General features: G+C 36.8%; 1 protein-coding gene across 1 annotated transcript in view; it reads right to left on the bottom strand.

Moving 5' to 3' along the window:
- YWHAQ (tyrosine 3-monooxygenase/tryptophan 5-monooxygenase activation protein theta) overlaps positions 1 to 16,716 on the bottom strand; it is a 42,194-nt gene that overhangs the window by 2,774 nt on the left and 22,704 nt on the right. The window contains exons 3-4 of the mRNA XM_079111573.1: positions 2,912 to 3,035; positions 158 to 321 (exon numbers count right to left, since the gene is read on the bottom strand). Of these exons, the coding sequence (XP_078967699.1) occupies positions 158 to 321; positions 2,912 to 3,035 (288 nt within the window). The remainder of the gene's footprint in view (positions 1 to 157; positions 322 to 2,911; positions 3,036 to 16,716) is intronic.

The raw sequence follows: 16,716 nt of genomic DNA, 5'->3' as shown, positions 1-16,716 counted from the left end.
GGACAGGGGGGCAAGATGATAATAAAAAGAAAATATTAACATAAATACTAAAGAAATCCTCCCTAAGCAACCAAGTGAAACACCTAGAAATCAACACACTTGATATTCAAAACAACCTTATTAGACAAAGAGGGCATTTCCTGGACAGACATCTTACCGTTTTAGCCAGTGTGCAGGCAAGCTCTGGGTTATTAAGGATCTCATAGTAAAATACAGAAAAGTTTAGAGCCAGCCCCAGGCGGATTGGGTGTGTGGGTTGCATCTCTTTCTTGCTTATATCAAATGCCTCTTGGTAAGCTCCTTGGGAATTATCTATCGTTTCTGAGAAGAAAAGAAAAAAACACTATACTAAAAATATCCAATAAACAGTACATTAATGCATGCTGCTAGTTCTTGGTAGAATGAGATTTTTCTCTGTAACATTTTTAAACCACTGCAAACTAGCACTAGATATTTAAAAACGAATTTATAATTCAAGAAAGTAGGGCACAGTCATTATATGAAACTTTTGTGCTAGTATTAATCAGTTATTAGTAAACTGTCTTATTACTCTTTTTAATGCTGCTTGCTTATAACTAATTTATAAAAATGCATGAGATATTATATCACATTTTCCCATCTCTGAAGTTAAGATGGTTTCCTTTTTTTTTCCTTTTTGGTACTGGGGATTGAAACCAGGGGCACTTAACCACTGGGCCACATCCCCAGTCCTTTTTTATATTTTATTTAGCAACAGGATCTTGCTGAGTTGCCTAGGGTCTCACTAATTTGCTGAGGCTGGCTTTAAGCTCGTAATCCTCCATGCCCCAGCCTCGGGTAGCTGAGATAACAGTCATGTACCACTGTGCCCAGCCCTTTTCTGAATTATAAGACCAAGTCTGTCAATAAAAACAGATCCGTGAAGCTGGGGTTGCAGCTCAGTGGTGGAGTGCTTGCCTGGCACATGAGAGGTACTGGGTTAGATCCTCAGCACCACATAAAAATAGATAAATAAAGGTGCCTATCTACAACTTAAAAAAAAAAAAAAAGTCAATGAAAAGAAACTTTTGACTGGAATGCTCCTTCCCTAAACAGTAAGAACACTTTACCTTACCACCAAAATCTACAAAGTTTCTGCCTTTATAATCATCATACCCTTGTTTTGAAAGGGGTAGTTTTCCTTGTGAGGCCACTGGCCCACATCAGCCTTAGAGACTAACATAATACAAATTAAGCTATCCTTTTATGGCCTGAATGTGTGCATTTTTCTTCTTCTGAAATGGCCTATGATGGGTCTCATTATGGTTGGAACAGCCCTCATGTAGTGAGAAGCAAATACTGTTTGGCACATAAGAAAACCCTACAATGGAGAGTAGCAGTAACAAAGTGCTTTAGCTCTTCAGTTATAGGGACAGCCCACTTACAAATCCAGACGACCAGAATGCATGTAGGACTATGTGTGGAACTCAGGAGTGCCAGTGAGCTAGCAGGGGCTATTCAAATTAAAGTCAGAGCTATGTCCCAATCTCCCAAGGACATTCCTTTGACTTGTTGGTGTTTACATTTTCATTTCTGTGCCAATGTTTTCAGGTCCAATTCTGCTTATCTGTATGGCAACAGAAATTACACATCAGCACACAGTGTTGGTTTAGTAGACAGATTTTACTACAGCAAAATGTAACTACTTTTTCTTTATATCTTCAATCATGCTGATACTTAGAATGGCAAAACTCATTTTCAGTGATTAACTCAGAGTAACTATCTATAGGAATACACATTTTTTGGATGGGTCATTATCAAGAACAAAACGAGATTATTGGAAAAAGACTAGGAATTCAGCAATACTTTTCCACCCACAAATTGATAAATTTGTCAGCAGGCATATATATAAAAATTCAGTACGGTTTATACAATACTAATAATTCTCCAGGAGACTGAGATCATTGTAATAAGTTTATTTTGACTTTTTAAAAAAAATTTTTGGTTTTAGTTGTTGCTGGACCTTTATTTTATTCATTTATTTATATGTGGTGCTAAGAATTGAACCCAAGTGCCCTATCACTGAGTCACAACCCCAGCTCCCTATTTTGACTTTTTCATAATCAAAATAGGGTATCTGATGATACTTTTTCCCATTTTTTTTAATGATCGTCTATGGCTTAAAAAAATAGGTATTTAATATTCAAATCTATTTTTATGACTATAACTTTCAGCCAACAGTTTCTATGTAGTCAAATAAAACCTAGACATAAGGTCATTTGAAATTACTGAGAAGTTGGAAAAAATCATACACCAACAATACACTTATCTTACCTACTCTCAGAAATCTGATTATAGAGTAATTAGCAATGCTGTGACCCTTTAAAATAGGTAGTAGTGAACTAATAACAAAGAAACATCTGTTTCTATGTTCTATATATAATTTCCATGAGAAATACAGAATCACTCAGAGCTAAAAATATGAACTAAAATCTCAAAGCATTAAGAGATCAAGTCCATTTTTAATAATAGATTATAATTAGAATTCACAAGTGTTCAATTTTTTTAAGGACACGTTAAATTAATGACTATATTTTCTTTTTGTTTTGGTACTAGGGATTGAACCCAGGGTGCTTTTACTACTGAGCTACTTCCTCAGTCCCTTTTATATTAAAATAATAATAATAATAATAGAGAGAGGGTCTCACTAAATTGCTGAACCTGGCCTCTAACTTGTGATCCTCCTGCCTTAGCCTCCCAAGTCATGTGTGCCACAGCACCTGGCTACATTTTCATTTGTGAAAACATAAAGCAACATTCGCTTTCCTGACATATGAGTTGCACAATTTTCTTTGAAGTTACAAAGGGCCTGGAGACATAGACTATCATCATGTTACCGTATCTCCAACTCCCTTTTATATATTGACTTTAACTGTAAATCAAATATACTTACGTTTCCGATCATCACCACATGCAACTTCAGCAAGGTACCGGAAATAATCTCCCTTCATTTTCAGATAGAAGACCTTACTCTCTGGATTAGTTGCATTGGCTATTAAATACTTATCCAACAATTCCTGAAAGAAAGAAGAAAAAACAGTAAGCACTAGTAAAATCTACTTAATTACAGACAAGAACTTACAATGACATGCTTCTGCCTATCATGCATTTGAACTGCCTACTATTAAAGTAACATTATACCATTCTAGCCATTCTTGAAGCATGGTCTTATAACAGGTTCTTGCCACTAGTTTCCCTGGCAGGCTTTAAATCCTGTGGCCTACAGTTTCTGATAGTAAAGCTAGATTACCCAAAACATTATTAGAAATAACCTGCCCTTTTACCCAGTCATTCATTCAACATTTATTGATCCTTGCATAGATGCCAAGTATTTGACTACAGTGAATACATACAAGACTGAAGATAGGTCCCTGCTCCTAGAAAGCGCCTAGTCTATACACCAAATGTCAAGAGATATGGGAATAACATGCTATGGAAGCAGAGATTAAGTAGCTGGCTGTGACAGAGACTCCAGAGGTTAGACAAACTTCCTGGGGAAGGAATACCTGACTTGTCAAGAAGGAAGAAGAATGAACCAGGAAGAAAACAGGGATCTGCAATCATTTTAGAGAGGGGAAACAAAACATTTAAGACACTAAGTACTAAGGAGAAGAGTACAACCAGGGAATAAGTAACTCATCATGGCCTCAAGCAGCATGCCCAGCACCCTCTATAGACAAGCATCTGTCAAGAATAAGGCAAGCACAGGAACTACATACGAGCTTTAGAAACTTAAACAGCAATTTTATGCCAAGTGAATCTGAATTTTTTTTAAAGCAGTGCCAGGGATAGAACCCAGGTCCTTGGGCATGCTAAGCAAGTGCTCTATCCCCAAGTTACATCTCCAGCCTGAATCTAAATATTTTAAAAATTGGTTATCTCTTTTATCCCTGATTTCACATCAAGATATCTGCACTTGATCCAACAAACCAGTGCTGTTCAAACAGAAGTATTTGTACTTGCAAAGATGCAAGGTATGACCGGGAGTATTTAAAAAAAAAAAAAAAAAAAAAAGTCACAAGAGAAATACAGTATTTTAAGACTACCAATTTTACTTGATGTTAAGTAATTTAAAAATCTTTTTGACCAGGTACAGTGGTGCATACCTGTAATCCCCAGTGACTGGGGGACTGAGGCAGGAGGTCACAAGTTCAAAGCCAGTCTCAGCAACATAGTGATACACTGTCTCAAAATAAAAAAAATAAAAGAACTGGGAATGCAGTTCTGCAGTACAGTACCCTTGGATTCAATCCCCAGTACCAGAAAAAAAAAAAAAAAAAAAAAAAAGGTACTAAAATATTATGGAATATAGTAAAATTCTCTTAGAAATGTTAGGGTATTAACACCCACTGCATATGTTTGTTTTGGTAATAAATCCAGCACACAGATATCAAAACTTATAACCATGTCACTTAAGCACTCAGTAAACATTAGCTGTAAGCTGGACACAGTGGCTCAGTCCTGTGATCCCAGTGGCTCGGGAGACTGAGGCAGGAGAATCAAGAGTTCAAAGATAGCCTCAGCAACAGTGAGGTGCTAAGCAACTCAGTGAGACCCTATCTCTAAATAAAATACAAAACAGGGCCCGGGATGTGGCTCAGTGATTGAATGTCCCTGAATTCAATCCCCAGTAACCCCCCATCCCCTGCAAAAATAAACAAAACAAAACAAAAAAAAACCATTAGCTGTTACTGGCCAGTTCCCCTACCTAGGTGCACAGTTTGAGCAGAATTGTTTCAGGCTAAGTTAAACTAGTGAAAATTTCAAAGCAAAGAACAGAGAAAATTATGTTTGCCCTTTGGAAAAGTAGTCACATACTATTAGTTAAGAAGATATAAAAGTACCAACAATGATACAAAGTTGGGGAGTTTGTAGAATAACCCAGTAAGTCTGCTTCAAATCCAGATAAATTCATTACTAAAGAAAATGAAGACTGTTTACAGATCTCAAATAACAAGTTTAGGAAACACAGTTTTAATCCAAGAAACCTTGTTTACCTAATTTAAAAATGACCCAAATAAAAATCAACCACTGTATCCAAAAGTTATTTTAATGGAAATAAACAGAAAAACGTAAAAATCTTTAAACTAAAAAAAAAAAAAAAAAAAAGTTACATTTTACTGTGTCACATCCCCAGTCCAATAAAAGAACATTTTAAAAGGCCTGAGGTCAGGGGAAGTTACATCCCACAGAAATAAAACCAGTGGAATTACACAATAAACTCCCAGAAGTTCCTCCATTATGAACGTGGCAGGAACAGACACACTGGCCAAAGCCAGCAAGCAATTGGAAGGGAACGTGGCAACAGGTCCTCAAGGGCCACGCCCAGGTGAAGGCCAGGGCTGCCCCAGCTTCACCAGTCAGAGGGGAAAAGGGAATGAGAGTCCTGTCTAGGAATGTCTTCTGTTCAACATTACCAACACAATTTTAATATTTTTTAATAAAATCAAAACTCTTCCCCAGACTCTTAGAAAGTCATACTACTTTTTCCCCTCTACTACCATGTCTGACTTTCAATTTTAAAATCCAAAGTTTAAAATTTTTTATGAACTGAATTTAGGATTTTTTTTTTTTTTTTTTTAATGGGGGAGGCAATAGTGAGATAGGCATTAAAAAAGTTCTAAAGCTTAAACTGACTCGCTCGCTGCTGTTTTTAAAGACCTTTTTCTTTCTGGTACTGGGGATTGAACCCAGGGGTGCTTAATGACTGAATCACATCCCCAGTCCTTTTTATTTTTTATTTTGAGACAGAGTCTCGATAAGTTGCTGACACTGGCTTTGAACTAGTGATCCTCCTGCCTCAGCCTCCAGAGTCACTGGAATTACAGGCATGAGTCACCACGCCTGGTTTTTCCTTTTTCTTCTTCTTCTTAAAAAAAAAAAAAAAAAAAGGAAAGGAAAAAAATAAAATAAAACGAGTAGATTCTGAGAAGTATCATCGACTAAAACAAATAGTATTTCTGTTGAGGGAAATGTGGTCTCTGTCCCCCTACCAAGGAACTCTAATGTAAAGGGGCAGGGGAAGGTGCCTCTCCTTTCCTTGTTCCTCTAAATCAATTAGTCAGTTACAATGAAATTTCAGAGGATCTCTGTAAAGGTGCCAGGTCTGGTGGAGACCTTACTTGAAGTCACAAAGAAAAGACAGCCTTTAAGACCTAGTACTTTGGGATTAAATGTTTTAAGTAAATAGCAGAGTCTGAGGAAAGTCTGACTGAGTGAGGGCTTGAAGTAAGGAGCACAGAAGAGATGAATTTCCATTCTAGCACTAGTCTCTCCTAAGTCACCCTTGTCAGGTTTGGGCTGCTCACAGGACCTGTTAACATGGACTGTGTTACAATTACAAGCACACTTGCCTTCTGAGGACTCAGGAAGCTGATACCATCTACTGCAATAGTTAGAACACAGCCACTTATGAGCTAACGTCTCCTTTCTAAAATTATTAATTTTAACAACTAGTTTGCACATAGCCATTACGTACGATTTACAGTGTTGGGCTTTTATAAAGTGACTTGGATATTACTTCCATCCTGGAGTTTCAGCCAGGTATCATGGATTCTTTTTCAGATGCCACTAGCTCTCTGTGAAGGAAACAACAGCACAGAATAATTCTGTCTTCCCATATGATATTAATAGTAGAGATGTGTATTTTAGTCCAATTAAAAGACAACGGATGCTGCTTCAGTCTTACCAAAATGATCATGGTTCTATCTATTTATCAGTACCAAACATTAGCTATTAATACAAGACAGAATATAGGCTATAAAACTTGAGGCATATAGCCTGGCTGTACAATTTAATTTGTAGTATTTTTAAAATTATTTTTAAAAACTCAATACAGATCACAGGGAGTAAAAAGCAAAAAAACAACCAACCAACAAACCCAAACTTAAAACTGGCTCCCTGAAAATCTTTCCAAATAAGTTATTAATTAAAGGATTGTGATGTGGCTCAGTGGTAGAACCCTTGCCTACAATGCTTGAGGCTCAGCCCTGGGGGAGAAGGGGTACCCGGTAAGATGTCAGAGGAGAGAAGTAGGGAACGGATGTTACTAACATTTATGTAGTTAAAAGTTCCTTTACTAACTTTAGGGGTAAAATATTCTTGTCAATGAAGTAGGAGCTTCCCCTTATAAACTCTCACTGGCAACTTCAATGCTCTGGGAACTTTGGAGGAGAGACACTGGAGCTCCTGCCCGAGGGGCAGAAGGCAGGCAGCAGCATGCTCCTTTTTGAGAATGTGAGAGAGCATAATAAATTCTACCATCGCTTCAACAGTTTTTCCAAAATAATTCATTTGTCCTCAGTGGTGCTAGTACATAGCATTCTACAAATTTATATTTTTATACTAAACTAATTTATAAGTAATTTCTGATTTACAAACAAAATAAGCGTCTCATCTCTCATAGAGCTTTCTCTTTATACAGATCTGATTTAAGAAATAGGTAACCAAAGAAGAGTTTTAAAACAGGAGCAAAATAATCTACAAGGAACAAATGTTCTAAGGTTTTTAAATTTCTATCAGCTTACTAAAGTTCATTAACATACAGTATTAACATGTTTCAGCTTTAATTTTAGGATACATGAGTCACTACAAACAAAAACCTTAAAATGGGGCATAAGGCCAAACTCAAATTAGAGATGTGTGTGTGTGTGTGGGGGGGGTGTACTACTAGGGACTAAACCCAGGGGTGCTCTACCACTCAGTCATACCTCTTCCCCTTTTCCTGTTGTTGTTTTGAGACCAGGTCTTATTAACTTGTAGAGGCTGATCTCAAACTTGTGATCCTCCTGTCTTAGCCTCCAGAGTTGCTTGTATTAGAGGTGTGTGCCACCACGCCCAGCTGGAATATTTAATCAGTAACAGAAACCAAGTACAGCTTTAGAAATGAGATTATCATTTGCACAAATGACTTGTGTACTGTCAATAGCTCTACGAACTCTTGTGGCAAACTGGTTCCTAAGTCTTTTTTTTTTTTTTTAACTATATAATTGTGGGTATTATGATCTAAAAACCTTCTAACCTCAATCCCTATTCTATACCCACTAGGGTTAAATTTCATAAAGGATTTGCTGCCTTAACCAAGAAAGCAATGAAACACCTAAGATCATATAACACCATCTGTGGAAATGTTTTTCTATCATTAATTAAAGGAACACATTTAATTTTAATTATCCTGTGTTATTTAAAAATTATTGGGCCACATGACAGTAATTCCAGAAACTTGGAGACAAGGCTGAGACAAAAGGATTACAAATTGAGGCTTCAGCAACTTAGTAATTTCTCAAAAAACAAAAACAAAACCCCTGGATTTAGAAAAGGTAAGACAAGAATCCAAGAATGATGAATTCTGAACCCCCTCTGGCACCCAACAAACTCCTTTCCATAGAGATCAAGCAAGCCTTATGACACAGGCTGTGTGATCAGCTGACAGCAGGGCACAGCTTACCATTTAGAACTCACACTCAAGGTGCAAAGCCTAATCAATTTCTTCCCGCCTTAAATGCCATTAAAAATTTTCACTTAGGCTACACCAAATCCCAAACCTCTACAAACCAACTTAATGAAGTGGTGGAGCTGGCGGAGAACACTGACCATATGTGCTGGTCTGCCCAGAACCATCTCAGTTTAAGCTGCTGTCCCAGTGTAATTATTAATGCTATTTTTTTTTTTCATTCCCAGAAGAATCCCACTTTTGGAACATATTACACAATCATCCTGCAGAAAAGATGTAACACACATTCAAAGCTTTCTAGTTTGCTCCCCCACCTCAGGGTCTGAAGTATGCTAAGCACCTGCTCTACCACCGACTTACATTCCCAACGCATTCTTTTCAATACTTTCAAGGTAAGGAATTAAACTTCTTGCTACACATTTCATGTTCATATAAAAGATACTTCTTTAGATATGCACTGAGAACCACATGTGATGACATCTAATTGCTAAGACTTTTTTAAAACACCAATTACCCTATTTATCAAATGAACAGATATTAAACAACCCAACTGTAAATCCTAACTTCATCATGTCCCAAAAGACTCAAAAGAACTTTGGTAATGATACCTTGAACTTACTTTTTTAATATGGCCCCACTTCCCCGACCCAATCATCCCTTCAGATAATACTCCCTTTTACAACTAATGTTTAATGCTCTTTTAACTACATTAAAATAAAATTAGTGCATAATAATACACTTACAGACAATTTAAAACATTTGTTAAAGTCCTAACTAAGGTATAAGGGACAAATAAAGTAATTATAATAAAACAATACACATTTCAATATGTAAATGTTTACATATCCACCGTGTAAACACAATGTAGTTGGATGTCTGCCTCTAAGAATCACCAATACAACAATCTTCAATTACAAATTTACACAGTCTGTTCAAATATCATGAATGGCCTATCCACCAGTCAATAACAAGCAAAACAAAGTACAATCTTCTCTTGATTTTTACATAGTAGTTGCATTTCTGTTTAATTTGGTGTTATTAAAAACCATAAGATAAAACTGTTTAAAGAAAGGAGCAAACAGGCCTACCAACTCCAGAGGTTAAAGTAGGATTATCATAAATTCCAGGGCAGCCTCGCAACTTAGCAAAACCTAGTCTTGGGCTGGGGGTGGCTTAGTGGGTAGAGTGCTTGCTTAGCATGTGTGAGGCACTGGGTTGGATCCTCAGCACCACATACAAATAAATAAAGGTACTGTGTCCATCTACAACTATTAAAAAACAAAACAAAACAAAACAAAACCTAGTCTCAAATAAAAAAAAAAAAAAAGGACTAGAGATGTAAGTCAATGGTACAGCACTCCAGTGCTCCATCCTCAGGACTACCAACAAAACCACTGGGTAGATCTCCACACTTCAAGATACACATGTAAGTTCCACAGAGAAAGCTATACGGATGCTACTAAAAACAAACTATTCAAGGGCATCATAAAACCAATGACGGAATCAGAAGACAAATAAGAACTCTCAAGTACTTAAAAAAAAAAGTGTTAATAAAATTAATGTTATGTTGAATCATTAAAGAATCCTTTAGAGAGATACATTTAGATATATATTTAAATATTTATGAATTGTAACAGATAATGCCAAAGACTTCAAAATAACTGGGGTTTGGAGGCAGGGCTAAAAAGAATTCCTAACTGCTGAAGTTGGGCATGGGTATAAATTATTTTCTTCATTTCTGTATAAATTTGAAATTTTTCCTGATTAAAATAATCAAGAAGATTAAAAAATGAAGAAGAAAGGACAGATTATAAATAATTAAGAAAGGGCTGCTTGGAGGTGAGAGGAAGGAAAGGTTTTTATTATGAAAACGAAAACAACTAAAATAGAGATGGATGAAGGGAAAATTAATAATATGGAAGGCATACCTGAAGAAACTACGTAGAACACAGAATAATGAACTAACAACAAGACGAAGAAAGGTGAAGAAGACACAAATACAAGTCTAAAGATATTATCCAACAGGAATTTCAGGGGAGAATAGAAAGAATGAGGAAGAAATGTTAATCAGAGGTAACGGATAAGACTCTGTAAGAGTATAATCATCTTCAGATTGGTAAAGACACTAATCTCAAACAAGATAAGATAAAAATAAATTGCATACCTAGACCATCATGGTAAAATTGCAGAATGCCAAAGACAAGAAAATTCTTAAAAGCAACCAGAGAAATGACAGGTAACCTATAAAGGAAGAAATAACAACATGACTGACAGTTGATTTTTCATAAAACAATCAAGAATATTCAAAATGCCGGGAAAAACAACTGTCAGCTAGAATTCCATAACCAATTAAAGTACCATATAAAAGCAAAGGCACTTCCAGACAAAGACAGATTTTCCCACTCAGGCCACTACTGAAGGAATCTTTTTAGAGTGGGAAGGAAAAACTAATGGCATAAAGGGAAGTTACCAATTGGAATATTAAAATACCAAGTAACCAAAAACTTCCAAGTCATAATCTTTCAAGAGTTCTCACTCTCCCCAAACTGAGAAACACAGAATTATTACAAAATGCTGAATGTGACAATTCATGTTTGCAAAAGGTAGTAGTACCTCAGGTGCCAAGGACTGCATGGCTATTAAATCAAAATCATTAAAAGGACAGTGTTCCTCAGCTCTTTTAAAAGACTAGGTAAATTTTGAAGGGCAGTTCTTTTTTCCTTGAGACTGACAGGTATCTGCCTTTAAGACTACACTTGCTGGGCTGGGGATATAGCTCAGTTGGTAGAGTGTTTGCCTCGCAAGCACAAGGCTCTGGGTTCAATCCCCAGTACTGCAAAAAAAAAAAAAAAAAAAAAAAAAAAAAAAGACTACACTTGCTAAAATATGATAACCAAATTATGGCAATTTGCTCCAATAGGAAATGTTTCATTTCCCAAACATTTCAAATGCCCACTATGCTTCAGATAACCAACAAGACAACATACATTCATCGACATGACTAAACAACTTACATGTTAGTAACTCATGAATCTGTTCCTTACCTAGTTGGGCAATTTACTTTTACAGTTCTGAACCTCAGTTTTCTCATTTATACAACAGAGTTACTGATGGTCCCTACTTCATGGGGTTGTTGTGAAAATTAAATGAGTTAATAAACATCACTTGGGGGGCTGGAGTTGTGGCTCAGTGGTAGAGCACTTGCATAAGTGAGGTCCTGCGTTCAATCCTCAGCATGGCGTATAAATAAATAAATAAATAAATAAATAAAACCTACCACTTGGTACAGAAACCTCAATCATCATGCACCATAACACAGATTTTTTTTCTTACACAACAGGGTGAGAGCCTCCTATATTTACTGACATCCAGATGGATCACTGGAACTTTAAGCTTTACTTATTCAAGCTTTACTTATTCAAGTTAAAATTACTTTTGTCTACCTAACATAATCTACCACTGGTTCTCTTCTCCTAATCAATTTGCTGTCTTAGGAAAAGCACTCACTAGCCCTAGTAGAAACCCAGGTGTCATTCTACTGCCTCTTTTGGCCTCACTACCCCCTTGCCTTCCAAATGTAAAATAGCCACACAAGTCCCAGGAAGTAATTTTCTTCAGGAAGTCAAGACTGCACTTAGAAAACTCAAAAGAATAATACAGTACACTGTGAGAACATATATTCCCCCCTCTCTTAAATATATACCACTGAGGGAAAAGACTTAAATCTTATCTATATTTTATATATACACATGTGCATAGTGAGTATGTGTGAAAAACCACACAGTATAGATAACATATACACATTAGTATAGATTAATAAGAACAAGACTTGACTACAATTTGACAGCATATGAAGTAAATATATTTTAAGAACACAGATAAGTTCAAAATACTAATGACCATTCTTAACAGAACTAGAAAACTCAATCCCTAAATTTGTTTGAAAGAATAAGTGACCCAGAATAGCCTTTTTTTTTTTAGAAATTGAAAAATTAATTTATTATATGAAGAAACATAAACAACATTTGAGTCAAAGTAATTATGAACAAGAAAAGTGATGCAGGAGGCATCACAATACCTGATCTTAAATTATACTACAGAGCTATAGTAACAAAACAGCATGGTACTGGCATCAAAAGAGACATGAAGACCAATGGAATAGAGTAGAAGACACAAAGACAAATCCACATTGTTAGAGTCACCTGATACTTGACAAATGTGTCAAAAATGTATGTTGAAGTAGGATCAGAAACCATGCAACTGTTAGAAGAAAAATAGGGTCAACATTCCATCACCGACTTCCCCTAACAAGACCTCTAAAGGTCAAGAAATAAAACCAAGAATCAATAAGTGGGATGCCATGAAATTGAAAAGCTTCTACCCAGCAAAGGAAATGATTAAGAGAGTGAAGAGAGAGCCTACAGAATGGCAAAAAAATCTTGGCCTCTGACAGGGGATTAATATCCAGAATACATTAAAAAAAAAAAAAAACAACAAAAAAAAAAAACACCTGCCCCAAACCCCAAATAGCCCAATCAATAAACGGGCAAAAGAATTTCTCAAAGGAAATATGAATGGCCAACAAATATATATGGAAAAAAAGTTTTCATCATTTCTAGGAATCAGGGAAACAAATCGAAACTACACGGAGATCCTACCTCACTCCAGTTAGAATGGCAATTATCAAGAACACAATAATATCTCCTGGTGAAGATGAGGGGGAAAAGGTATAACCATACATTGCTGATGGGACTGCAAATTAGTACAACCACTTTGGAAAGCAGTGTGAAGATTCTGCAAAAAACTAGGAATGGACACACCATGTGACCCTGCTCTCCCACTCATTGGTATTTCTCCAAAAGAACTAAAATCAGCATACAATAGTGATACAGGCATTTTAGTATTTACAGCAGGGCAATTCATAACAGTCAAACTATGGAATCAAACCAGATGTCCATCAATAGGTGAATGGATCAAGAAAAAGTGGTATATAGACACACACACACACACACATATATATACACACACAATGACATTTTACTCAGGCATAAAAAAGAATGAAATAATGGATTTGCCGGTAAATGGATAAAATCATGCTAAGTGAAATAAGTCAGTCAGAAAATCAAGAGCCAACCATTTTCTCTCATATGTGGAAGCTAGAGCAAAACAAGGGAAAAAAGGCATGCATGGCGGGGGATAGGATATCATAAACACATAGGTAAGATCAGTGGAGCAGAAGAACAAGGGGAGAGGAAAAAAGTGAAAGGGGAAGAAATGTGGAATGAATCTGACAAAATCATGTTATATACATCAGTGTACTAAAAAGAATCTCACCTTTATTTACATGTAGAAAATACCAATAAAAAATAAGTAAATAGAGGAGTAAAGGAAGATCAATGCGGGAGAGGAGCGAGAATATGGGAAAGGAGGAGAGGCGGGAAAGGGGACTGAAATCAAATTCCTTGCATATATTATATTGTAAAAATGAATCCAAATACTATGTACAGTTATAATGCTGTAATTAAAAAAAAATACAGATGAGTAGATCACACAAAACAAACAGAGTCATGGAAACAGAAAAGGGATAGAAACCTACTAGGGGAGAGATGTAATACACAGTCTAAGAGAGTGTGAATCATGGTCAATGCACCAACAAATCCACCCCTACTCTGGCGATGTCCATCATTACACGTCTGAGCAGTCGTCCAATTGCTCTTGTTATCATGCCACATTCATTAAGCTAACTTTCTGATTATGACGTGATTCCTATTTATCTCCCTCCCGGAAGAGAATACACCAGTCATGCTAACACAAGTAATGAAATCCTTGTGCTAGTTATTCCTCAAAATGTACATAAACTAACTTTCTAGGTTTTATACAACAGTCACATGAGCTTCATTACTGTGCATCTATCCTTGAAAAATGGCTCCACCCTGGTTAAGGCTAACAGTCACGCCATGAATTGCAGCAAACCCAACTGCCATCCACGCTTCCAGTTTTTCTGCAGTGCTACATGGCTGAGTATCCTTACATGTTTTGAAATATGTATATCTACTAGATTTCAATATACCCTAAGCAGAAATAAATCTATCTCCAAACCACTTCTGTACTTCTCTTAATTATCCTACCACCATCTAATCTTGCAGGCAGCCAGGCTCGTGAGCCCTGTCTTGGACTTTTCACTCTGAGTTTCACATTCCACCACTAGCTGTCAAGTCCTACTGATTCTGTTTCCCTAACAGTATTTCCCCCGCACCTTTTCAGTGACATTCCTCCTCTCTCACCCTGGTGCTGGGGATCGAGCCCAGGGCCTTTTACACATAAAGCATGCACTCTCCACTGAGCACTGAGCACCCCGAGTCTGCATTCCCACCACTATTACTCAAGTTAATCCTATCATTTCACCTCAACTAATCCAATAATCTAACTGACCTACCAGGTTTTAGGGTTGTCCTTTCTCTAATCCACTTTGTACTCGGCTGGTAGGTTAACCTTAAATTCCACTTTGGGCATGTTAATTCTCTACTCAAAAACCCTGAAGGTCTATCAAAACAAACAAACAAACAAACAAACAAACAAACAAACAAACAGTCTGGCATTCAAGTCCCATAGAATCAGATCTAACCTAGAGCTTCTAATTTAAATAGTAAGAGATATTGATTCAATCATCATAGAAACAGGGTGAGAAATCCATTTTCCCCAATGTACTATATGAATATGGTTATTCTATTTGTTACACAAAAGGGGTTATATAAAAGGAATTGGAAAGCATTGTCCTAACTGACATCAACCTTGTTTCTATTATTATCATTCCTGTACCAGCAGAAGGAGCATGGAGTTACAATAAGGCACCTCCTAAATACTGAACTGGCCTTCCAAGAAGCTGAACACACAAGCATTCTTTATGTTGTATACCAGGAATACACCAAGTATTGGGTTTAAAAAAGGAAAAAAAGTGAAAAGAAAAAGCAAAATACTGGCAGTATCTCCAGCACTATCCAGAGAAGAGGCTACTTGGGTCTGTGAACAGTCTTCCATAGTGAAAGAGTTACATGCAGTAATGCTTGAGTACCCAGCCTTTATGATTAAACTGTAGCTTCTCATGCCCACCAATCTTCTGACACTAACTTGGATCCTCCTGCCAATTTCCTTGTAAGTGTTGGGCCCAGTGACACATGCCTGTAATTCCACAACCAGAGAGGCTGAGATAGGAGGACTGCAAATTCAAGGCTAACCTTAACAACTTAGTAAGACCCTGTCTAAAAATAAAATATTAAAAAGGGCTAGGGATGTAGCTCAGAGGTAGAATGCTCCTGTGTTCAATACCTAGTACCACAGGAAAAAAAATGTGGGGGTGGACAGGAGTTCTGGAGATGTAGTTCAGTGTATGGTAGAGAGCCCCTGGGTTCAATACCAAGTACTGCAAAATAAATTAAAAAAAAAAAAAAAAAAAAATGCCTACAAGCAATAAACATGCTTAAATGTTTGACTCACTCTCTGCACGACTTCTAATGCTTGCAGCCCACCTCTAGACATTAACAGATTTAAGAGGTCAAAAGGTTGAGGAGACAAACCCTAGACCATAAACATACAGCACTCCTACCCTACAAACACCTCTTCCTTATCCTAAGTGAATTCCTGAAAAAAGTATCATTGGGTTATAATCTCCAATTTATAGCTATTAAAATTCATGAAACTCCAGAGCATCATTAATGTAAAAATGCCTTTCTGGGAGCGAGTTGAATAAGATCAGTTAAAAAAAATCACATTGTATAAAAAAGGTATTCAGACTTCTTTTTTTTGGTGTGGTACTGGGGATTGAACCCAGGAGCATATACCCAGTCCTTTTAATTTTAATTAAAAAAAATTTTTTTTTGGTATTAGGGCTTTAACCTAGGGGCACTTTACCAATGAGCTACATCCCCAGACCTTTACTAAATTGCTGAGGCTGGCCTTGAACTTGCGATACTCCTGCATCAGCTTCCTGAGTTGCTAGGATTACAGGTGTGCACCACATGATGTATGATTTGGGATTTGATTCTAGTAGTAACAAAAAAGACTTAAAACCCAACATTAGCTAGAATACTTGTTAAAATAATGTAATGAAGCTAGGTGTAGTGGTGCATGTAATAGTAGCAACTAGGGAGGCTGGGGCAGGAGGATTGCCAAGTTCAAGGTCAGCCTCAGCAACTTAGTGAGGCCCTAAGCAATGTTGAGATCCCATCTCAAAATAAAAAATAAAAGGG

Source organism: Sciurus vulgaris (assembly GCF_902686455.1).
Source record: "Sciurus vulgaris genome assembly, chromosome: 14".
NCBI classification, from domain to species: Eukaryota; Metazoa; Chordata; class Mammalia; order Rodentia; family Sciuridae; genus Sciurus; species Sciurus vulgaris.
Note: the sequence above shows the minus strand (reverse complement) of the source record. Positions and strands in the feature narration are given on the sequence as shown.